Raw genomic sequence first — 24346 nt, 5'->3', positions numbered from 1 at the left:
TCCTACTTATCAAACACCTGCTAACATTTGTTGGCGACACTTAATTATCAATTAAATACATGAATTTTTCTTTTTCATTTATTTTTCTAATTTTAATTAGAAATGTTTTCAAAAGAAATAGTTTATTTATTATTATTATTATTATTATTATTATTATTATTATTATTATTATTATTATTATTATTATTATTATTATTATAGAATTTTGTGATATAATAACAGTAAAAATAATAAAAAGAACAATTGTAATTTGATAATAAATAATAAGCAATATTAAAATAATAATAATAATAATAATAATAATAATAATAATAATCACAATAATAATAAATAAGCTATATATTTATAATAATAATACCAAATATTTATAATAATTATAAGTATTTAACGAGGCAGGTCAACACAGGTTACTCTTCTAATTTGTCCTGATTTTCCTAATTTATTTCTAGTTAATTATCAGTCAGTCAGAACTGTGACTACAAGTTATGTTGTTAGTGTTGTTAGTGTTGTTAGTGTTGTTAGTGTTGTTGTTAGTGTTGTTAGTGTGGTTGTTAGTGTTGTTAGTGTTGTTGTTAGTGTTGTTGTTAGTGTTGTTAGTGTTGTTGTTAGTGTTAGTGTGGTTGTTAGTGTTGTTAGTGTGGTTGTTAGTGTGGTTGTTAGTGTGGTTGTTAGTGTTAGTGTGGTTGTTAGTGTTGTTAGTGTGGTTGTTAGTGTGGTTGTTAGTGTTGTTAGTGTGGTTGTTAGTGTTAGTGTGGTTGTTAGTGTTGTTAGTGTGGTTGTTAGTGTTAGTGTGGTTGTTAGTGTTGTTAGTGTGGTTGTTAGTGTCGTTAGTGTGGTTGTTAGTGTGGTTGTTAGTGTTGTTAGTGTGGTTGTTAGTGTTAGTGTGGTTGTTAGTGTTGTTAGTGTGGTTGTTAGTGTTAGTGTGGTTGTTAGTGCTGTTAGTGTGGTTGTTAGTGTTAGTGTGGTTGTTAGTGTTGTTAGTGTGGTTGTTAGTGTCGTTAGTGTGGTTGTTAGTGTTGTTGTTTGGTTGTTAGTGTTGTTAGTGTGGTTGTTATTGTTAGTGTGGTTGTTAGTGTGGTTGTTAGTGTTAGTGTGGTTGTTAGTGTGGTTGTTAGTGTTGTTAGTGTGGTTGTTAGTGCTGTTAGTGTGGTTGTTAGTGTTAGTGTGGTTGTTAGTGTTGTTAGTGTGGTTGTTAGTGTTGTTAGTGTGGTTGTTAGTGTTGTTGTGTGGTTGTTAGTGTTGTTAGTGTGGTTGTTAGTGTTGTTAGTGTGGTTGTTAGTGTTGTTAGTGTGGTTGTTAGTGTTGTTAGTGTGGTTGTTAGTGCTGTTAGTGTGGTTGTTAGTGTTAGTGTGGTTGTTAGTGTTGTTAGTGTGGTTGTTAGTGTGGTTTTTAGTGTTAGTGTGGTTGTTAGTGTGGTTGTTAGTGTTAGTGTGGTTGTTAGTGTTGTTAGTGTGGTTGTTAGTGTTGTTAGTGTGGTTGTTAGTGTTGTGTGGTTGTTAGTGTTGTTAGTGTGGTTGTTAGTGTTGTTGTTAGTGTTGTTAGTGTGGTTGTTAGTGTGGTTAGTGCTGTTAGTGTGGTTGTTAGTGTTGTTAGTGTCGTTGTTAGTGTTGTTAGTGTGGTTGTTAGTGTTGTTGTGTGGTTGTTAGTGTTGTTAGTGTGGTTGTTAGTGTTATTGTGGTTGTTAGTGTTAGTGTGGTTGTTAGTGTTGTTAGTGTGGTTGTTAGTGTTGTTAGTGTGGTTGTTAGTGTTGTTAGTGTGGTTGTTAGTGTTGTTAGTGTGGTTGTTAGTGTTGTTAGTGTGGTTGTTAGTGTTGTTAGTGTGGTTGTTAGTGCTGTTAGTGTGGTTGTTAGTGTTAGTGTGGTTGTTAGTGTTAGTGTGGTTGTTAGTGTTAGTGTGGTTGTTAGTGTTGTTAGTGTGGTTTTTAGTGTTGTTAGTGTGGTTGTTAGTGTTGTTAGTGTGGTTGTTAGTGTGGTTGTTAGTGTTGTTAGTGTGGTTGTTAGTGTTGTTGGTGTGGTTGTTAGTGTTGTTAGTGTGGTTAGTGTTGTTAGTGTTAGTGTGGTTGTTAGTGTTGTTAGTGTGGTTGTTAGTGTTAGTGTGGTTGTTAGTGTTGTTAGTGTGGTTGTTAGTGTGGTTATTGTTAGTGTGGTTGTTAGTGTTGTTAGTGTGGTTGTTAGTGTTGTTAGTGTGGTTGTTAGTGTTGTTAGTGTGGTTGTTAGTGTTGTTAGTGTGGTTGTTAGTGTTAGTGTGGTTGTTAGTGTTGTTAGTGTGGTTATTAGTGTTGTTAGTGTGGTTGTTAGTGTTAGTGTGGTTAGTGTGGTTGTTAGTGTTGTTAGTGTGGTTGTTAGTGTGGTTGTTAGTGCTCTTAGTGTGGTTGTTAGTGTTGTTAGTGTGGTTGTTAGTGTTGTTAGTGTGGTTGTTAGTGTTGTTAGTATGGTTGTTAGTGTGGTTGTTAGTGTTGTTAGTATGGTTGTTAGTGTTGTTAGTGTGGTTGTTAGTGTATTGTCAACACTGGTGTCAGCATAACTAGTGCCAGCGTGACTGTCATAACTACTGTCACTTTCACTGCTGTCAGCACCACAGCTGTCAGCATCAAAGCTGTCAGCACCACAGCTGTCAGCATCAAAGCTGTCAGCACCACAGCTGTCAGCACCACAGCTGTCAGCATCACAGCTGTCAGCATCAAAGCTGTCAGCACCACAGCTGTCAGCACCACAGCTGTCAGCATCACAGCTGTCAGCATCAAAGCTGTCAGCACCACAGCTGTCAGCATCAAAGCTGTCAGCACCACAGCTGTCAGCACCACAGCTGTCAGCATCAAAGCTGTCAGCATCACAGCTGTCAGCATCAAAGCTGTCAGCATCACAGCTGTCAGCATCAAAGCTGTCAGCATCACAGCTTTCAGCATCACAGCTGTCAGCACCACAGCTGTCAGCATCAAAGCTGTCAGCACCACAGCTGTCAGCATCAAAGCTGTCAGCACCACAGCTGTCAGCATCAAAGCTGTCAGCACCGCAGCTATCAGCACCACAACTGTCAACATCACAGCTGTCAACACCACAGCTGTCAGCACCGCAGCTATCAGCACCACAACTGTCAACATCACAGCTGTCAACACCACAGCTGTCAGCACCGCAGCTATCAGCACCACAACTGTCAACATCACAGCTATCAGCACCACAACTGTCAGCACCACAGCTGTCAGCACCACAGCTGTCAGCATCAAAGCTGTCAGCAAGTGCTTCCTATCAGCACTTCATGCAGAAACTCAAAAAAATCATAGTTTTTTTGATGAATGTTAGTGTCAGTGTGGTGTCACTCCGCGTCATCATTTTATACATCTCCCAGAAATATATTTGCTCTTCCATTGTAAATAAAAAATATTGAAAAATATCCTGTCTATCTAATTCTGGATATATGTGTGGATTTTCTTGTATGTAGACGTGTAGGTGTTGGTAGTGGTACTAGTAGTGGTAGTGCTGGTGGTAGTACTGGTGGTAGTACTGGTGGTAGTAGTGGTAGTTGTAGTATTGGTAGTACTGGTGGTAGTAGTGGTAGTTGTAGTATTGGTAGTACTGGTGGTAGTAGTGGTAGTTGTAGTATTGGTAGTACTGGTGGTAGGAGTGGTGGTAGTAGTGGTAGTACTGGTGGTAGTAGTGGTAGTACTGGTGGTAGTAGTGGTGGTTGTAGTATTGGTAGTACTGGTGGTAGGAGTGGTGGTAGTAGTGGTAGTACTGGTGGTAGTAATGGTAGTAGTAGTGGTAGTACTGGTGATAGTAGTGGTAGTTGTAGTAGTGGTAGTACTGGTGGTAGTAGTGGTAGTAATGGTAGTAGTAGTGGTAGTTGTAGTATTGGTAGTACTGGTGATAGTATTGGTAATAGTGGTAGTTGTAGTACTGGTGGTACTGGTGATAGTAGTGGTAGTAATGGTAGTAGTAGTGGTAGTTGTAGTAGTTGTAGTAGTGGTAGTACTGGTGGTAGTAATGGTAGTAGTGGTAGTTGTAGTAGTGGTACTAGTAGTGGTAGTAATGGTAGTAGTAGTGGTAGTTGTAGTGGTAGTAGTAGTGGTAGTACTAGTGGTAGTAGTAGTGGTAGTAGTAGTGGTAGTACTGGTGGTAGTACTGGTGGTAGTAGTGGTAGTTGTAGTAGTGGTAGTTGTAGTAGTGGTAGTAGTAGTGGTAGTACTGGTGGTAGTAGTGGTGGTAGTAGTTGTAGTAGTGGTAGTAGTAGTGGTAGTACTAGTGGTAGTAGTAGTGGTAGTAGTAGTGGTAGTAGTAGTGGTAGTACTAGTGGTAGTAGTAGTGGTAGTAGTAGTGGTAGTACTGGTGGTAGTACTGGTGGTAGTAGTGGTAGTTGTAGTAGTGGTAGTTGTAGTAGTGGTAGTAGTAGTGGTAGTACTGGTGGTAGTAGTGGTGATAGTAGTTGTAGTAGTGGTAGTAGTAGTGGTAGTACTGGTGGTAGTACTGGTGGTAGTAGTGGTAGTTGTAGTAGTGGTAGTAATGGTAGTAGTAGTGGTAGCTGCAGTAGTGGTAGTACTGGTGGTAGTAGTGGTAGTAATGGTAGTAGTAGTGGTAGTTGTAGTATTGGTAGTACTGGTGATAGTAGTGGTAGTAATGGTAGTAGTAGTGATAGTTGTAGTAGTGGTAGTAATGGTAGTAGTAGTGGTAGTAGTAGTGGTAGTGGTAGTAGTAGTAGTAGTGGTAATAGTAGTGGTAGTAGCAGTGGTAGTAGTGGTAGTAATGGTAGTAGTAGTGGTAGTAGTAGTAGTAGCGGTAGTAGTAGTAGTAGTGGTATTAGTAGTGGTAGTAGCAGTAGTAGTAGTGGTAGTAGTAGTGGTAGTACTGGTGGTAGTAGTGGTAGTTGTAGTAGTGGTAGTACTGGTGGTAGTAGTGGTAGTAATGGTAGTAGTAGTGGTAGTTGCAGTAGTGGTAGTAGTAGTGGTAGTAGTGGTAGTAGTAGTAGTAGTAGTAGCAGTAGTAGCAGTAGTAGTAACAATAGGAGTATCAGTAATAGTATTAGTAATAGTGAGAGTAGTAATAGTAACAGTAGTGATAGTGGTGATAGTAACAGTAGTAATAGTGGTGATAGTAACAGTAGTAATAGTGGTGATAGTAACAGTAGTGGTGATAGTAACAGTAGTAATAGTGGTGATAGTAACAGTAGTAATAGTGGTGATAGTAACAGTAGAAATAGTGGTGATAGTAACAGTAGTGGTGATAGTAACAGTAGTAATAGTGGTGATAGTAACAGTAGTAATAGTGGTGATAGTAACAGTAGTAATAGTGGTGATAGTAACAGTAGTAATAGAGATGATAGTAACAGTAGTAATAGTGGTGATAGTAACAGTAGTAATAGTGGTGATAGTAACAGTAGTAATAGTGGTGATAGTAACAGTAGTGGTGGTAATAGCAGTAGTAATAGTGGTGATAGTAACAGTAGTAATAGTGGTGATAGTAACAGTAGTAATAGTGGTGATAGTAACAGTAGTAATAGTGGTGATAGTAACAGTAGTGGTGATAGTAACAGTAGTAATAGTGGTGATAGTAACAGTAGTGGCGATAGTAACAGTAGTAATAGTGGTGATAGTAACAGTAGTAATGGTGGTAGTAACAGTAGTAATAGTGGTGATAGTAACGGTAGTGGTGATAGTAACAGTAGTAATAGTGGTGATAGTAACAGTAGTGGTGATAGTAACAGTAGTAATAGTGGTGATAGTAACAGTAGTGGTGATAGTAACAGTAGTAATAGTGGTGATAGTAACAGTAGTGGTGATAGTAACAGTAGTAATAGTGGTGATAGTAACAGCAGTGATATTGGTAGTCATTTCAGACGCCCTGTCTCTGTGCTAAGTCATATATCCATCACAGTCATCTATCACTGCTGTCCCCCTGTCTATCACTGCTGTCCCCCTGTCTATCACTGCTGTCCCTCTATCATTGATGTCCCTCTATCACTGCTGTCCCCCTGTCTATCACTGCTGTCCCCCTGTCTATCACTGCTGTCCCTCTATCATTGATGTCCCTCTATCACTGCTGTCCCTCTATCACTGCTGTCCCCCTGTCTATCACTGCTGTCCCTCTATCACTGCTGTCCCCCTGTCTATCACTGCTGTCCCTCTATCACTGCTGTCCCCCTGTCTATCACTGCTGTCCCTCTATCATTGATGTCCCTCTATCACTGCTGTCCCCCTGTCTATCACTGCTGTCCCCCTGTCTATCACTGCTGTCCCTCTATCATTGATGTCCCTCTATCACTGCTGTCCCTCTATCACTGCTGTCCCCCTGTCTATCACTGCTGTCCCTCTATCACTGCTGTCCCCCTGTCTATCACTGCTGTCCCTCTATCATTGATGTCCCTCTATCACTGCTGTCCCCCTGTCTATCACTGCTGTCCCCCTGTCTATCACTGCTGTCCCTCTATCATTGATGTCCCTCTATCACTGCTGTCCCTCTATCACTGCTGTCCCCCTGTCTATCACTGCTGTCCCTCTATCATTGATGTACCTCTATCACTGCTGTCCCTCTATCACTGCTGTCCCCCTGTCTATCACTGCTGTCCCCCTGTCTATCACTGCTGTCCCTCTATCATTGATGTCCCTCTATCACTGCTGTCCCTCTATCACTGCTGTCCCCCTGTCTATCACTGCTGTCCCCCTGTCTATCACTGTTGTCCCCCTGGTTATCACTGCTGTCGCTCTATCACTGCTGTCCTTCTATCACTGCTGTCCTCCCTCTATCACTGCTGTCCCTCTATCATTGCTGTCCCCCTGTCTATCAATGCTGTCCTCTCTATCACTGCTGTCCCTCTATCACTTCTGTCCCTCTATCACTGCTGTCCCCCTGTCTATCACTGCTGTCTCCCTGTCTATCACTGCTGTCCCTTTGTCTATCACTGCTGTCCCCCTGTCTATCACTGCTGTCCCTCTATCAATGCTGTACTCCCTCTATCCCTGCTGTCCCTCTATCACTGCTGTAACTGTCTATCAATGCTCTCCTATCTATCACTGCTCTCCCTCTATCAATCACTGCTTTCCCTCTATCTATCATTGCTCTCCCTCTATCACTGCTGTCCCTCTATCTATCACTGCTCGCCCTCTATCTATCACTGCTGTCTATCTATCACTGATGTCCCTCTGTCTATCACTGCTCTCCTTCTATCTATTACTGCTCTCCCTCTATCACTGCTGTCCCTCTGTCTAACACCGCTCTCTATCTTTCACTGTTGTCCCTCTCTCACTGCTCTCCCTTTATCACTGCTTTCCCTCTATCTATCAGTGCTCTCCCTCTATCTATCAGTGCTCTCCCTCTATCTCTACTGTCCCTCTATTTATCATTGTTATCCCTCTATCTGTCACAGCTCTCCCTTTATCTATGACTGCTTTCCCTATATCTATCACTGCTCTCTCTCTATTTATCACTGCTGTCCCTCTATCTATCACTGCTCTCCCTTTATCTATCACTGCTGTCCCTCTATCTATCATTGCTGTCCCTCTACCTGTCACTGCTTTCCTTCTCTCTATCACTGCTCTCCCTCTATCTATCACTGCTCTCTCTGTCTGTCTATCACTGCTCTCCCTCTGTCTATCACTGCTCTCCCTGTATCTATCACTGCCCTCCCTCTGTCTGTCACTCCTCTCCCTCTGTCTATCACTGCTCCTCCTCTATCACTGCTCTCCCTCAATCTATCACTGCTATCTATCTATCACTGCTGTCTATCTATCACTGCACTTCCTCTATCACTGCTCTCCCTCTGTCTATCACTGGTCTCCCTGTGTCTATCACTGCTGTCTATCTATCACTGTTGTCTATCTCTCACTGCTGTCTATCTGTTGGTTGGGTCTACCATAATGTCACCTTCATAGACAATTACTCTACTCATCTACATTCATGAATACCTAAAATATTTTTGTAGTATCAGATATCCTGTGTGTGTGTGTGTGTGTGTGTGTGTGTGTGTGTGTGTGTGTGTGTGTGTGTATGTGCATATATTTACAAACATCCACGCTTGCGCATGCGCGTACAAACACCTACGTACCCTGAAGGTGCCGCTGGAACAGGAACTGACGCAAGTGTTTCCTTGGATGACGCAACGGCAGGAGACGCAAGCGGAGGCGTTGCCGGGGGCGTAGCACCCGCCCACACACTCTGGGTGGCAGCACTCCCCGCCCACACACCCGCCCACTGCCACCAGGGGGGGGAGAGATACATTATACTATTCTAGATAATCAAGGACTCTGATCCGAGGAGGAAGAGGTGGCTTCCGCTTCCTCGGATCAAAACTGATTTCCTATCATAGATACAGATATTTTTAGGAGACAACGAAGAAGATAGTGTACCTTTGGCACCTTTGTAATGTATCTCTGATACATGTGTAATGCACACCTGTATAGTGTACCTGTCACCTGTGTATTATACATCTGTCACTTCTGTAATGTATCTGTCACTTCTGTAATGTACCTCTTGTACCTGTGTATTGTACCTTTGACATCCGTATATTGTACCTCTGACATATATGTAATGTACCTCTGTCACCTCTGTAATGTACCTCTGTTACTTGTGTATAGTATGTCCGGCACCTGTGTATTGTACCTGCGGCACCTGTGTATTGTACCTCTGGCACCCTTGTAAAGCACTTATGACACCCACTTGTACCTCTGGAACCCTTGTAACGCTCTTATGACACCCAATTGTACCTCTGGAACCCTTGTAACGCTCTTATGACACCCAATTGTACCTTTGGAACCCTTGTAACGCACTTATGACACCCACTTGTACCTCTGGAACCCTTGTAACGCTCTTATGACACCCAATTGTACCTTTGGAACCCTTGTAACGCATTTATGACACCCACTTGTACCTCTGGAACTCTTGTAACGCACTTATGACACCCACTTGTAACGCACTTGTGGCACTAAACTCAGTGATCACGAAAATGCAACCGGTCATTGAAATTTGCCGCGTTTGTTGATACAAATGAAGCCAGTAATAAGGTGAAATATATAGCTGTGAAGCCAGGGACGAGTGAGAGAGAGAGAGTGAGAGCAGGAGGAGGTAGAGGATCAGTAGTAGAAGGTAGAGGATCAGTAGTAGAAGGTAGAGGATCAGTAGTAGAAGGTAGAGGATCAGTAGTAGAAGGTAGAGGATCAGTAGTAGAAGGTAGAGGATCAGTAGTAGAAGGTAGAGGATCAGTAGTAGAAGGTAGAGGATCAGTAGTAGAAGGTAGAGGATCAGTAGTAGAAGGTAGAGGATCAGTAGTAGAAGGTAGAGGATCAGTAGTAGAAGGTAGAGGATCAGTAGTAGAAGGTAGAGGATCAGGAGGAGAGTAAACACTACATCCTGTCGATGGCAGGAAGAAGGAAGATCTTACACTATGAAGAATTGAACACATGTACAACATCTGGGTATCTTTATTTGTAGACGTTTCGCCCATCCAGTGGCTTTATCAATGCATGGACATTATATGAAGACTAATGAAGTATATACAAATGATGAGGTAATGAGTCCCTCAGCCTGATAGTCGGTGAAGATCACCGTAGTGTTGAAGAGTCTGGAACACAAGCAGTAAGACTGTCGCTTATATACTGGCGTCAGGTGAGGGACGTGTAGCAGACGATGACACTGTCACTGGTAGATGAGATCTTCCAGTGGAAGTAGATCATACCCGAGGGATGGGCCGGTAGTAAGCAAGACGGTTGTGCAGATGTCCTCTGTACAAAGATTCTGTCATGTTGCAGTGTCTGACAAGTTGTTCCATCATGTTGCAGTGTCTGACAAGTTGTTCCATCATGTTGCAGTGTCTGACAAATTGTTCCATCATATTGCAGTGTCTGACAAGTTGTTCCATCATGCTGCAGTGTCTGACAAGTTGTTCCATCATGTTGCAGTGTCTGACAAGTTGTTCCATCATGCTGCAGTGTCTGACAAGTTGTTCCATCATGTTGCAGTGTCTGACAAGTTGTTCCATCATGCTGCAGTGTCTGACAAGTTGTTCCATCATGCTGCAGTGTCTGACAAGTTGTTCCATCATGCTGCAGTGTCTGACAAGTTGTTCCATGATGTTGCAGTGTCTGACAAGTTGTTCCATCATGCTGCAGTGTCTGACAAGTTGTTCCATCATGCTGCAGTGTATTATACACCATTCATAAACCACTTGTTAGAACTACATCATGGAACAACTTGTCAGACACTACAGCATTATGTAACAACTTGTCAGACACTACAACATGATGGAACAACTTGTCAGACACTGCAACATGATGGAACAACTTGTCAGACACTGCAACATGATGGAACAACTTGTCAGACACTGCAACATGATGGAACAACTTGTCAGACACTGCAACATGATGGAACAACTTGTCAGACACTGCAACATGATGGAACAACTTGTCAGACACTGCAACATGATGGAACAACTTGTCAGACACTGCAGCATGATGGAACAACTTGTCAGACACTGCAACATGATGGAACAACTTGTCAGACACTGCAGCATGATGGAACAACTTGTCAGACACTGCAGCATGATGGAACAACTTGTCAGACACTGCAGCATGATGGAACAACTTGTCAGACACTGCAACATGATGGAACAACTTGTCAGACACTGCAGCATGATGGAACAACTTGTCAGACACTGCAACATGATGGAACAACTTGTCAGACACTGCAACATGATGGAACAACTTGTCAGACACTGCAACATGATGGAACAACTTGTCAGACACTGCAGCATGATGGAACAACTTGTCAGACACTGCAACATGATGGAACAACTTGTCAGACACTGCAACATGATGGAACAACTTGTCAGACACTGCAACATGATGGAACAACTTGTCAGACACTGCAACATGATGGAACAACTTGTCAGACACTGCAACATGATGGAACAACTTGTCAGACACTGCAGCATGATGGAACAACTTGTCAGACACTGCAACATGATGGAACAACTTGTCAGACACTGCAGCATGATGGAACAACTTGTCAGACACTGCAACATGATGGAACAATTTGTCAGACACTGCAACATGATGGAACAACTTGTCAGACACTGCAACATGATGGAACAACTTGTCAGACACTGCAACATGACAGAATCTTTGTACAGAGGACATCTGCACAACCGTCTTGCTTACTACCGGCCCATCCCTCGGGTATGATCTACTTCCACTGGAAGATCTCATCTACCAGTGACAGTGTCATCGTCTGCTACACGTCCCTCACCTGACGCCAGTATATAAGCGACAGTCTTACTGCTTGTGTTCCAGACTCTTCAACACTACGGTGATCTTCACCGACTATCAGGCTGAGGGACTCATTACCTCATCATTTGTATATACTTCTATAGTCTTCATATAATGTCCTTGTATTGATAAAGCCACTGGATGAGCGAAACGTCTACAAAATACCCAGATGTTGCACACGTTCTTCATCTTGTCGGTATTGTATACCATAAATATATATAATGCAGTTTCAACATGACCTGAACGTGTATACTTCCTCCACCGTAAGGTGTTGTGTAAGCTCGACCCTCCGTTCACTAAGAGCAAGCAACTCTGACGAGTCAAATAATGGCTTGTGGTAAATTAACCTGACTTGCTACAAGAACGTCTCAGATAATCCACACTGAGCTGGATAATCCTGCCTTCAAAATTCAGGATTTGCTGTGGCAGTAATGTATTTTATATTTAACGTGTGTGTGTGTACTCACCTAGTTGTACTCACCTAGTTGTACTCACCTAGTTGAGGTTGCGGGGGTCGATTCATAGCTCCTGGCCTCGCCTCTTCACTGGTCGCTACTAGGTCACTCTCCCTGAACCATGAGCTTTATCATACCTCTGCTTAAAGCTATGTATGGATCCTGCCTCCACTACATCGCTTCCCAAACTATTCCACTTACTGACTACTCTGTGGCTGAAGAAATACTTCCTAACATCCCTGTGATTCATCTGTGTCTTCAACTTCCAACTGTGTCCCCTTGTTACTGTGTCCCATCTCTGGAACATCCTGTCTTTGTCCACCTTGTCAATTCTTCTCAGTATTTTGTATGTCGTTATCATGTCCCCCCTATCTCTCCTGTCCTCCAGTGTCGTCAGGTTGATTTCCCTTAACCACTCCTCGTAGGACATACCTCTTAGCTCTGGGACTAGTCTTGTTGCAAACCTTTGCACTTTCTCTAGTTTCTTTACGTGCTTGGCTAGGTGTGGGTTCCAAACTGGTGCCGCATACTCCAATATGGGCCTAACGTACACGGTGTACAGGGTCCTGAACGATTCCTTATTAAGATGTCGGAATGCTGTTCTGAGGTTTGCTAGGCGCCCATATGCTGCAGCAGTTATTTGGTTGATGCGCGCTTCAGGAGATGTGCCTGTGTTATACTCACCCCAAGATCTTTTTCCTTGAGTGAGGTTTGTAGTCTCTGGCCCCCTAGACTGTACTCCGTCTGCGGTCTTCTTTGCCCTTCCCCAATTTTCATGACTTTGCACTTGGTGGGGTTGAACTCCAGGAGCCAATTGCTGGACCAGGTCTGCAGCCTGTCCAGATCCCTTTGTAGTTCTGCCTGGTCTTCGATCGAATGAATTCTTCTCATCAACTTCACGTTATCTGCAAACAGGGACACTTCGGAGTCTATTCCTTCCGTCATGTCGTTCATAAATACCAGAAACAGCACTGGTCCTACGACTGACCCCTGTGGGACCCCGCTGGTCACAGGCGCCCACTCTGACACCTCGCCACGTACCATGACTCGCTGCTGTCTTCATGACAAGTATTCCCTGATCCATTGTAGTGCCTTCCCTGTTATCCCTGCTTGATCCTCCAGTTTTTGCACTAATCTCTTGTGTGGAACTGTGTCAAACGCCTTCTTGCAGTCCAAGAAAATGCAATTCACCCACCCCTCTCTCTCTCTTGTCTTACTGCTGTCACCATGTCATAGAACTCGAGTAGATTTGTGACACAGGATTTCCCGTCCCTGAAACCATGTTGGCTGCTGTTGATGAGGTCATTCCTTTCTAGGTGTTCCACCACTCTTCTCCTGATAATCTTCTCCATGACTTTGCATACTATACATGTCAGTGACACTGGTCTGTAGTTTAGTGCTTCATGTCTGTCTCCTTTTTTAAAGATTGGGACTACATTTGCCGTCTTCCATGCCTCAGGCAATCTCCCTGTTTCGATAGATGTGTTGAATATTGTTGTTAGGAGTACACATAGCGCCTCTGCTCCCTCTCTCAGGACCCATGGAGAGATGTTATCTGGCCCCATTGCCTTTGAGGTATCTAGCTCACCCAGAAGCCTCTTCACTTCTTCCTCGGTTGTGTGTACTGTGTCCAGCACATGGTGGTGTACCCCGCCTCTCCGTCTTTCTGGAGCCCCTTCTGTCTCCTCTGTAGACACTTCTTTGAATCTCTTGTTGAGTTCCTCACATACTTCACAGTTATTTCTTGTTGTCTCTCCTCCTTCCTTCCTTAGCCTGATTGCTTGGTCCTTGACTGTTGTTTTCCTCCTGATGTGGCTGTATAACAGCTTCGGGTCAGATTTGGCTTTAGCTGCTGTGTCGTTTTCATATTGTCGTTGCATATTCATTTCTGGCTCTACGACTGCTCTCCTTATTCTCCTGGGTTCTTTGCCTTCTATATTTCTTCCATTCCCTAGCACACTTGGTTTTTGCCTCCTTGCATCTTTGGGTGAACCATGGGCTCATCCTGGCTTTTTCATTATTCCTGTTACCCTTGGGTACAAACCTCTCCTCAGCCTCCTTGCACATTGTTGCTACATATTCCATCATCTCATTAACTGGCTTCCCTGCCAGTTCTCTGTCCCACTGAACCCCGTTTAGGAAGTTCCTCATTCCCGTGTAGTCCCCTTTCCTGTAGTTTGGCTTCATTCGTCCTGGCCTTCCTGCCTCCCCCTCCGCTTGTAGCTCTACTGTGTATTCGAAGCTTAAAACCACATGGTCACTGGCCCCAAGGGGTCTTTCATATGTGATGTCCTCAATATCTGCACTACTCAAGGTGAATACTAAGTCCAGCCTTGCTGGTTCATCCTCTCCTCTCTCTCTTGTAGTGTCCCTTACGTGTTGGTACATGAAGTTTTCCAGTACCACCTCCATCATCTTAGCCCTCCATGTATCTTGGCCCCCATGTGGCTCCAAGTTCTCCCAGTCGATCTCCTTGTGGTTAAAGTCGCCCATGATCAGGAGCTTTGCCCTGCATGCATGGGCTCTTCTGGCCACTGTAGCCAGTGTACTCACCTATTTGTGGTTGCAGGGGTGTGTGTGTGTGTGTGTGTGTGTGTGGGTGTGTGTGTGTGTGTGTGTGTGTGTGTGAACGCTACTTTAGGTAGCTTTAAGCTTAATTTTTAGCTTATTTTCTTGCACCTTTAAGCGCATTTAAATGTATTTTTCCAGCTTTAAGCATATTTTGAAGACTAAGTTCACTCTAACTTTAAGTGCACTCTAACTTTAATAGCACTCTTACTTTAAGTGCACTCTAACTTAAAGTGAACTCTAGCTTTAAGTGTATTTTGGTCGAAGTTTGAGTTAAAAATTCAATTAAAAGTTTGGAGGTACGACAAGAGCACTGAGGAGACTAGCGCATGTTGTGCTACCCTGGCTAGTTAAGTCCAGAGACTAGCGCATGTTGTGCTACCCTGGCTAGTTAAGTCCAGAGACTACTGCATGTTGTGCTACCCTGGCTAGTTAAGTCCAGAGACTACTGCATGTTGTGCTACCCTGGCTAGTTAAGTCCAGAGACTACTGCATGTTGTGCTACCCTGGCTAGTTAAGTTCAGAGACTAGCGCATGTTGTGCTACCCTGGCTAGTTAAGTTCAAAGACTAGCGCATGTTGTGCTACCCTGGCTAGTTAAGTTCAGAGACTAGCGCATGTTGTGCTACCCTGGCTAGTTAAGTTCAGAGACTAGCGCATGTTGTGCTACCCTGGCTAGTTAAGTTCAAAGACTAGCGCATGTTGTGCTACCCTGGCTAGTTAAGTCCAGAGACTACTGCATGTTGTGCTACCCTGGCTAGTTAAGTTCAGAGACTAGCGCATGTTGTGCTACCCTGGCTAGTTAAGTTCAAAGACTAGCGCATGTTGTGCTACCCTGGCTAGTTAAGTTCAGAGACTAGCGCATGTTGTGCTACCCTGGCTAGTTAAGTTCAGAGACTAGCGCATGTTGTGCTACCCTGGCTAGTTAAGTTCAAAGACTAGCGCATGTTGTGCTACCCTGGCTAGTTAAGTCCAGAGACTACTGCATGTTGTGCTACCCTGGCTAGTTAAGTTCAGAGACTAGCGCATGTTGTGCTACCCTGGCTAGTTAAGTTCAGAGACTAGCGCATGTTGTGCTACCCTGGCTAGTTAAGTCCAGAGACTACTGCATGTTGTGCTACCCTGGCTAGTTAAGTCCAGAGACTACTGCATGTTGTGCTACCCTGGCTAGTTAAGTCCAGAGACTACTGCATGTTGTGCTACCCTGGCTAGTTAAGTTCAGAGACTAGCGCATGTTGTGCTACCCTGGCTAGTTAAGTTCAGAGACTAGCGCATGTTGTGCTACCCTGGCTAGTTAAGTTCAGAGACTAGCGCATGTTGTGCTGCCCTGGCTAGTTAAGTCCAGAGACTAGCGCATGTTGTGCTACCCTGGCTAGTTAAGTCCAGAGACTAGCGCATGTTGTGCTACCCTGGCTAGTTAAGTCCAGAGACTAGCGCATGTTGTGCTACCCTGGCTAGTTAAGTCCAGAGACTAGCGCATGTTGTGCTACCCTGGCTAGTTAAGTCCAGAGACTAGCGCATGTTGTGCTACCCTGGCTAGTTAAGTCCAGAGACTACTGCATGTTGTGCTACCCTGGCTAGTTAAGTTCAGAGACTAGCGCATGTTGTGCTACCCTGGCTAGTTAAGTTCAGAGACTAGCGCATGTTGTGCTACCCTGGCTAGTTAAGTCCAGAGACTAGCGCATGTTGTGCTACGCTGGCTAGTTAAGTTCAGAGACTAGCGCATGTTGTGCTACCCTGGCTAGTTAAGTTTAGAGACTAGCGCATGTTGTGCTACCCTGGCTAGTTAAGTCCAGAGACTACTGCATGTTGTGCTACCCTGGCTAGTTAAGTTCAGAGACTAGCGCATGTTGTGCTACCCTGGCTAGTTAAGTCCAGAGACTACTGCATGTTGTGCTACCCTGGCTAGTTAAGTTCAGAGACTAGCGCATGTTGTGCTACCCTGGCTAGTTAAGTCCAGAGACTACTGCATGTTGTGCTACCCTGGCTAGTTAAGTCCAGAGACTAGCGCATGTTGTGCTACCCTGGCTAGTTAAGTTCAGAGACTAGCGCATGTTGTGCTACCCTGGCTAGTTAAGTTCAGAGACTAGCGCATGTTGTGCTACCCTGGCTAGTTAAGTCCAGAGACTACTGCATGTTGTGCTACCCTGGCTAGTTAAGTCCAGAGACTAGCGCATGTTGTGCTACCCTGGCTAGTTAAGTCCAGAGACTAGCGCATGTTGTGCTACCCTGGCTAGTTAAGTCCAGAGACTACTGCATGTTGTGCTACCCTGGCTAGTTAAGTGCAGAGACTACTGCATGTTGTGCTACCCTGGCTAGTTAAGTCCAGAGACTACTGCATGTTGTGCTACCCTGGCTAGTTAAGTCCAGAGACTAGCGCATGTTGTGCTACCCTGGCTAGTTAAGTCCAGAGACTACTGCATGTTGTGCTACCCTGGCTAGTTAAGTCCAGAGACTACTGCATGTTGTGCTACCCTGGCTAGTTAAGTCCAGAGACTAGCGCATGTGCTACCCTGGCTAGTTAAGTCCAGAGACTACTGCATGTTGTGCTACCCTGGCTAGTTAAGTCCAGAGACTAGCGCAAGTTGAGATACCCTGGCTAGGTTATGTTAGGTTAAAATTGTCTAGGCTAGGTTATGTTAGGTTAGGTTAGGCTAGGTTATGTTAGGCTAGGTTAGATTTATCTCATGGCTGTGTTGTGGGAAGCTGTGTATCATTGTGTTCGGTAGTAATAAAGGTATTGTGTGTGCAGCCCACTAAGGCAGCTTCAGATCTGACACCCTCTTGACCAGTTCACTGTCTAAGTCACGAGATGTCTCTCAGTGTCTCTGTCAACGACACAAGCGTTGCTGGTGTCCTTGCTAGCGTCGTTGCCTAGCTGCAGGCGTACACACACACACACACACACACACACACACACACACACACACACACACACACACACACACACACACACACACACACGACACACACACACACGATACACATACACACACAAACACACATTCACACATACACACACACACACACACACACACACACACACACACACACACACACACACAGGAGCCAGGAGCTCGGACTCGACCCCCGCAACCTCAACTAGGTGAGTACACACATACACACATACACACACACACACTCACAAACACACACACACACACACACACACACACACACACACATACACACATACACACACACAAAAACACACACACATACATACACACACAAACACCCACGTGAAGCAGTATCGCTGAATAGTGCTCCCAGGATTTAGCGTTCTAGTGGCTCTCCTAAGATATTATTAGCGGTCATCGTACGTGAGTGAATCAGTGAACATACCTACAAGAGTGTAATAGCTTTCAAGAGTGCGAATAATGTGATAAGATCAAGAATTTTACAATTTAAATTTGAATGAATTGTGAGTGAGGGAGGGTAGCAGTCAGCTGATCAGACTACTGGCGGCAGTGTTGACACAAAATATCCAAACAGTTAATTGGGTTAACGGTGTGATCTGAAATATTAACAAATACATATGTTAGTTGGTTATAACAGCAGTGTAGTGATAAGGTCATAAAAGAGTGATTAAGTAAATACTGAAAGTAAGAAAAAATTAGTCAATCCCCAGCTGTTGGTGTTGTGAATGTAGCTAACATCATCAGACTTGTTATGACCATAATACTGTACTAAAGAAAAAAGAGGGAATACCAAGTCTTAAAAGAAAAAGAAAATAAAAACTTGAATGCATGATAAAGTTCCTGAAGGAGTTACAAAGTGAAGGAGATGATAGCAGCCGACCAGCAGGAACCTCCATTGTTGTGCAGACGACATCACTTGCCTATTTGTGGTTAATTTTGGTTAGTGTCTAAAGTCTCAGTATCTCGCCCTGCTGGTTGTATGCTATACCATCATTCACTCCCTATTTCAGTACCAGGAGATAGATAGTGGTAACCCTGATAATGTTTAGTAAATTATCTAAATATCTCCAGGTAAACTCCAGAAGAGGTGTGTAGCCTAGTGAACCCCCCGTGTAGCCTAGTGAACCCCCCGTGTAGCCTAGTGACCCCCCTGTGTTGCCTAGTGAACCCCCCGTGTAGCCTAGTGAACCCCCCGTGTAGCCTAGTGAACCCCCCGTGTAGCCTAGTGAACCCCCCCGTGTAGCCTAGTGAACCCCCCCGTGTAGCCTAGTGAACCCCCCGTGTAGCCTAGTGAACCCCCCCATGTAGCCTAGTGAACCCCCCCCAGTGTAGCGTAGTGAACCCCCCAGTGTAGCGTAGTGAACCCCCCGTGTAGCCTAGTGAACCCCCCGTGTAGCCTAGTGAACCCCCCCGTGTAGCCTAGTGACCCCCCATGTAGCCTAGTGATACCCCCGTGTTGACTAGTGAACCCCCCGTGTTTCGTAGTGACCCCCCTGTGTAGCCTAGTGACCCCCCCCTGACAGCAACAAGCTAGTAAACAAGTACGCACATACAAACACACGTGTGCACCAGTAATTATTGTTATAACAAACATTAGTATATAATAATAAGGAATTGAGTGAGAAAAAATAATCCTATAATCTTCAAAAAGTAAAGTAGCCTAGTGTGCGAAGATCTGGGCCGGGAGAGTACCGGTGAAACAACAACAATAACAAATAGTGTTAACGTGACCCCCTCCTCTCTTTTTCAAAGAACGACAAGCTAGTAAACACACACACACACAAGTGTACACAATTAATATTATATAGTATATATTAGTGTATATTAATAAGGAATTGATTGTGAAAATTTTTTTATAATCTTCAAAAGAGTAGCGTAGCCTAGTGTGCGCACGCACACACATACATCCACACACCCACACACACCCACACACACCCACACACACCCACACACACCCACACACACCTACACACACCCACACACACCTACACACACCCACACACATCCACACACACACACACACACACACACACACACACACACACACACACACACACACACACACACACACACACACACACACACACACAACACACACACACATACATAACATACACACACGCAACACACACACAACACACACACACACAAAGGGACTCACACATACACTCCCCCCTCCCCCACCGACATCTCACTCCTTCACCTGATCCCTCCCCTCCCTCTTTCACCCTCCCCCTCCCAACCTCTCCCTTCTTCCCCCTCTCCCTCTCCCACTCACCCACTTGCTTCACTCTCCTTCCCACTCCCCCTCCCCACTACTCTCCCACATAGCCACAGTTCCTCCTCTACCTCCCCCCCCCCCACACTCTGACATACATAATACTAACCTAACATACAGAATTACATAGGTTTCCCACTCTAAGGCAATCAGGATAAAACAAAAATGGGTTGCCAGAGAGCAACAAGAAAAACCAATGGATAGGAGGAGGAAACTGCAAGGGAAGATTGGGCAGCAGAGCTCACAAAAAGGGAACATGAATGGGAAAAGAAACTAGAAGAACTTAGCATGAGAATGGAAGAGAGGATAGACATGGAAAGCAGGAAGTGGGAGATGCAAGTCAAAGCAGCAGAGGCCAGGATACAGAGTTTAGAAGAGGAACTGAAAAATCTGAAACAGCCTAAAGAACTAAAGAACATTTTGGGATTGACAACAGAGACTGCTACCTCAGTCACAAATAAGGGGACTGTAGGGAAAGAAGGAGCAAAACTGCATGTAGAAGCTCAATCGGTGGAGACTGCAGTAAATGAAAGAGCTAAGCTATATGTGGAGGCCCTAACAGACCACAGCAGAGCCCAGGGAAAGCCGAGAAGGGAAAATGACAGGCCACTGAGCCCAAGTACATTAGCTAGTGAAACTGAAGAAAGGAAAGCTGCAATGGAGGAAATCAAATTGAATGAGGGGATACACAGGGATATGCAGTGGGAGCATGAAAGGGTGAGGTCAGTCTTTGTGTATGGGCTCCAGGAAGTTGAAGGGGAAACATATGAAGCAAGAAAACAAGGGGAAAAAAGCAATGGAAAGCATCATGAAAGCAATAGGAGAAGACGGCATGACCCAGCTGGAAAATTTTCGGAGAATAGGGGGGTTTGTAAAAAAAAGAACCCGGCCAGTGAAAGTGACCTTCAAGGCAGAATCCACTCGGAACAGGATCCTGCAGGAGAAAGCACGATTAAGGGACATGCCAGCATACAGGAAGGTGTATCTCGACCGCGACAGAACACAATCAGAAAGGAAGAAACAGAGAGAGATGGTACAAAGGCGAAAGGAGGAAAGAGAGGGGATGGAGAAGACAGACAGGAGATCACAGACACAGGAAGATCAAATACAGCCTCCCTCACAACTTCCTATAGAAGCCTCTCAACCAGGTCAACCCCAGTGCAACCAAACACTCTAAACCAAAACACCCATGCCACATCCAATGCCCCCACCCACTGCATTACAAACTCCACCCCCACAGCAACCACCCATAGTTCCTTATCAGGTCTCCCACTTCCCCAACCCCAATACACCTCCCAGACCAAAATCTTAGAAAAGAAGTTGAAGGTGTGGTATACAAATGCAGATGGAATAACAAATAAGTATGATGAGTGGCACGAAAGAATCAAGGAGACATCCCCAGACATAATAGCACTCACAGAAACAAAACTCACCAGAATAATAACAGATTCAATCTTTCCATCCGGATATCAAATCCTCAGGAAAGACAGAGGGAGGAGAGGGGGAGGAGGAGTTGCACTGCTCATTAAAAACCAGTGGGGGTTTGAGAAAATGGAAGGAATGGATGGCACGGGCAAAAGGGACTACTTAGTAGGAACAATCCAGTCTGAGGGACATAAGGTGATAATTGCAGTAATGTACAACCCACCACAGAACTGCAGGAGACCAAGAGAAGAATACGATGAGAGCAACAGAGCAATGGTCGACACACTAGCCGAGGTGGCCAGGAGAGCACACATGGGGGGAGCAAAGTTACTAGTTATGGGTGATTTCAATCACAAGGAGATTGACTGGGAAAACCTGGAGCTCCATGGGGGTCCCGAAACATGGAGAGCCAAGATGATGGATGTGGTACTGGAAAACCTCATGCATCAACATGTTAGAGACACTACCAGAGAGAGAGGAGAGGATGAACCAGCAAGACTGGACCTTGTATTCACCTTGAGTAGTTCTGACATCGAGGATATCATGTATGAAAGGCCCCTGGGAGCTAGTGATCATGTGGTTCTGTGCTTCGACTACATAGTTGAGCTCCAAGTGGAGAGAGTAGCAGGAATAGGGTGGGAAAAACCAAACTACAAAAGGGGAAACTACTCAGGCTTGAGGAACTTCTTTCAAGACATTCAGTGGGAGAGGGAACTGACAGGAAAACCAGTACAAGAAATGATGGACTATGTGGCAACAAAATGCAAGGAGGCAGAGGAGAGGTTTGTTCCCAATGGAAACAGAAATAATGGGAAGAACAGAATGAGTCCTTGGTTCACCCAAAGGTGTAGGGAGGCAAAAAATAGGTGTACTAGAGAATGGAAAAGGTACAGAAGACAGAGAACTCAGGAAAATAAAGAGATTAGCCGAAGAGCCAGAAACGAATATGCACAGATAAGAAGGGAGGCTCAGCGGCAATACGAAAATGACATAGCATCGAAAGTCAAGACTGACCCGAAGCTGTTGTACAGCCACATCAGGAGGAAAACAATAGTCAAGGACCAGGTAATCAGACTGAGGAAGGGTGATGGGGAATTCACAAGAAACGACCGGGAGGTATGTCAGGGGCTCAACACAAGATTTAAAGAGGTATTTACAGTGGAAACCAGTAGGACTCCAGGAAATCAGAGCAGGGGGTGCACCAGCAAGTGCTGTATGAGGTACATATAACCAAGGAGGAGGTGAAGAAGCTGCTATGCGAACTTGACACCTCAAAGGCGGTGGGACCAGACATCTCTCCGTGGGTCCTTAAAGAGGGAGCAGAGACATTGTGTGTACCATTAACGAAGATCTTCAACACATCATTTGAAACTGGGCAACTCCCTGAGGTATGGAAGATGGCAAATGTAGTCCCAATTTTTAAAAAAGGAGACAGAAAAGAGGCACTAATTACAGACCTGTATCACTAACGTGTACAGTATGCAAGGTCATGGAGAAGATCATCAGGAGGAGAGTGGTGGAGCACCTGGAAAGAAACAAGTGTATAATTGACAACCAGCATGGTTTCAGGGAGGGAAAATCCTGTGTCACAAACCTATTAGAGTTTTATGACAAAGTGACAGAAGTAAGACAAGAGAGAGAGGGGTGGATCGACTGCATTTTTTTGGACTGCAAGAAGGCCTTCGACACAGTTCCTCACAAGAAGTTACTGCAAAAGCTAGAGGATCAGGCACACACAACAGGAAAGGCACTGCAATGGATAAGAGAATACCTTACAGGGAGGCAACAACGAGTCATGGTACGTGATGAGGTGTCAAAGTGGGCGCCTGTGACAAGCGGGGTTCCACAGGGGTCAGTCCTAGGACCTATGCTGTTCTTGGTATATGTGAATGACATAACGGAAGGGATAGACTCAGAAGTGTCCTTGTTTGCGGACGATGTGAAGTTAATGAGAAGAATCACATCGGATGAGGATCAGGCAGGACTACAAAGAGACCTGGACAGGCTACAAGCCTGGTCCAGCAACTGGCTCCTTGAGTTTAACCCCGCCAAATGCAAAGTCATGAAGATTGGGGAAGGGCAAAGAAGACCGCAGACACAATATAGTTTAGATGGCCAAAGTTTGCAAACCTCACTCAAGGAAAAAGATCTGGGGGTGAGTATAACACCGAGCATATCTCCTGAGGCGCACATCAAACAGATAACTGCTGCAGCATACGGGCGCCTGGCAAACCTACGGATAGCGTTCCGATACCTCAGTAAGGAGTCGTTCAAGACTCTGTATACCATTTACGTCAGGCCCATACTGAAGTATGCAGCACCAGTGTGGAATCCACACCTAGTCAAGCACGTCAAGAAATTAGAGAAAGTGCAAAGGTTTGCAACAAGACTAGTCCCAGAGCTACGGGGATTGTCCTACGAAGAAAGGTTGAGGGAAATCGGCCTGATGACACTGGAGGCCAGGAGGGTCAGGGGAGACATGATAACGACATATAAAATACTGCGCGGAATAGACGAGGTGGACAAAGACGGGATGTTCCAGAGATGGGACACAGACACAAGAGGTCACAATTGGAAGTTGAAGACTCAGATGAATCAAAGGGATGTTAGGAAGTATTTCTTCAGTCATAGAGTAGTCAGGCCATGGAATAGCCTAGAAATTGAAGTAGTGGAGGCGGGAACCATACATAGTTTTAAGGCGAGGTATGATAAAGCTCATGGAGCAGGGAGAGAGAGGACCTAGTAGCAATCAGTGAAGAGGTGGGGCCAGGAGCTATGAATCGACCCCTGCAACCACAAATAGGTGAGTACAAATAGGTGAGTACACACACACTCACACACACACACACACTCACACACACACACACACTCACACAAACACACACACTCACACAAACACACACACACACACACACACACACACACACACACACACACACACACACACACACATACACACACACACACACACACATACACACACACATACACACATACATAGCCACATCAGGAGGAAGACAACAGTCAAAGACCAGGTGATCAGATTAAGGACAGAAGGTGGAGAACTCACAAGAAATGATCAGGAGGTATGTGAGGAGCTGAACAGGAGATTTAAGGAAGTTTTTACAGTAGAGACAGGAAGGGCTGTGGGAAGACAGAACAGAAGGGAACATCAAGAGGGAATATACCAACAAGTGTTGGATGACATACGAACAACTGAGGAGGTGAAGAAGCTCTTAAGTGACCTTGACACCTCAAAGGCGATGGGACCGGACAACATCTCCCCATGGGTCCTTAGAGAAGGAGCAGAGATGCTGTGTGTGCCTCTAACCACAATCTTCAACACATCCCTTGAAACTGGGCAACTACCTGAGAAATGGAAGACAGCTAATGTAGTCCCCATATTTAAGAAAGGAAACAGAAACGAGGCACTAAACTACAGACCTGTGTCTCTG

The 24346-nt window shown here is 44.8% G+C and overlaps 1 protein-coding gene across 3 annotated transcripts in view; it reads right to left on the bottom strand.

Annotated features, from left to right (window-relative positions):
• The window catches only part of LOC128702400 (insulin-like receptor), a 191010-nt gene that overhangs the window by 61486 nt on the left and 105178 nt on the right, over nt 1-24346 (bottom strand). For all 3 annotated transcript variants that reach the window (XM_070102173.1, XM_070102175.1, XM_070102174.1), the window contains one exon: nt 8032-8177. In XM_070102173.1, coding sequence (XP_069958274.1) covers nt 8032-8177 — 146 coding nt within the window. The remainder of the gene's footprint in view (nt 1-8031; nt 8178-24346) is intronic.

The sequence above is a fragment of the Cherax quadricarinatus genome, chromosome 80 (genome assembly GCF_038502225.1).
Source record: "Cherax quadricarinatus isolate ZL_2023a chromosome 80, ASM3850222v1, whole genome shotgun sequence".
Lineage (NCBI taxonomy): Eukaryota > Metazoa > Arthropoda > Malacostraca > Decapoda > Parastacidae > Cherax > Cherax quadricarinatus.
The sequence above is the reverse complement of the archived record's forward strand: the minus strand, read 5'-3'. Positions and strand labels throughout refer to the sequence as shown.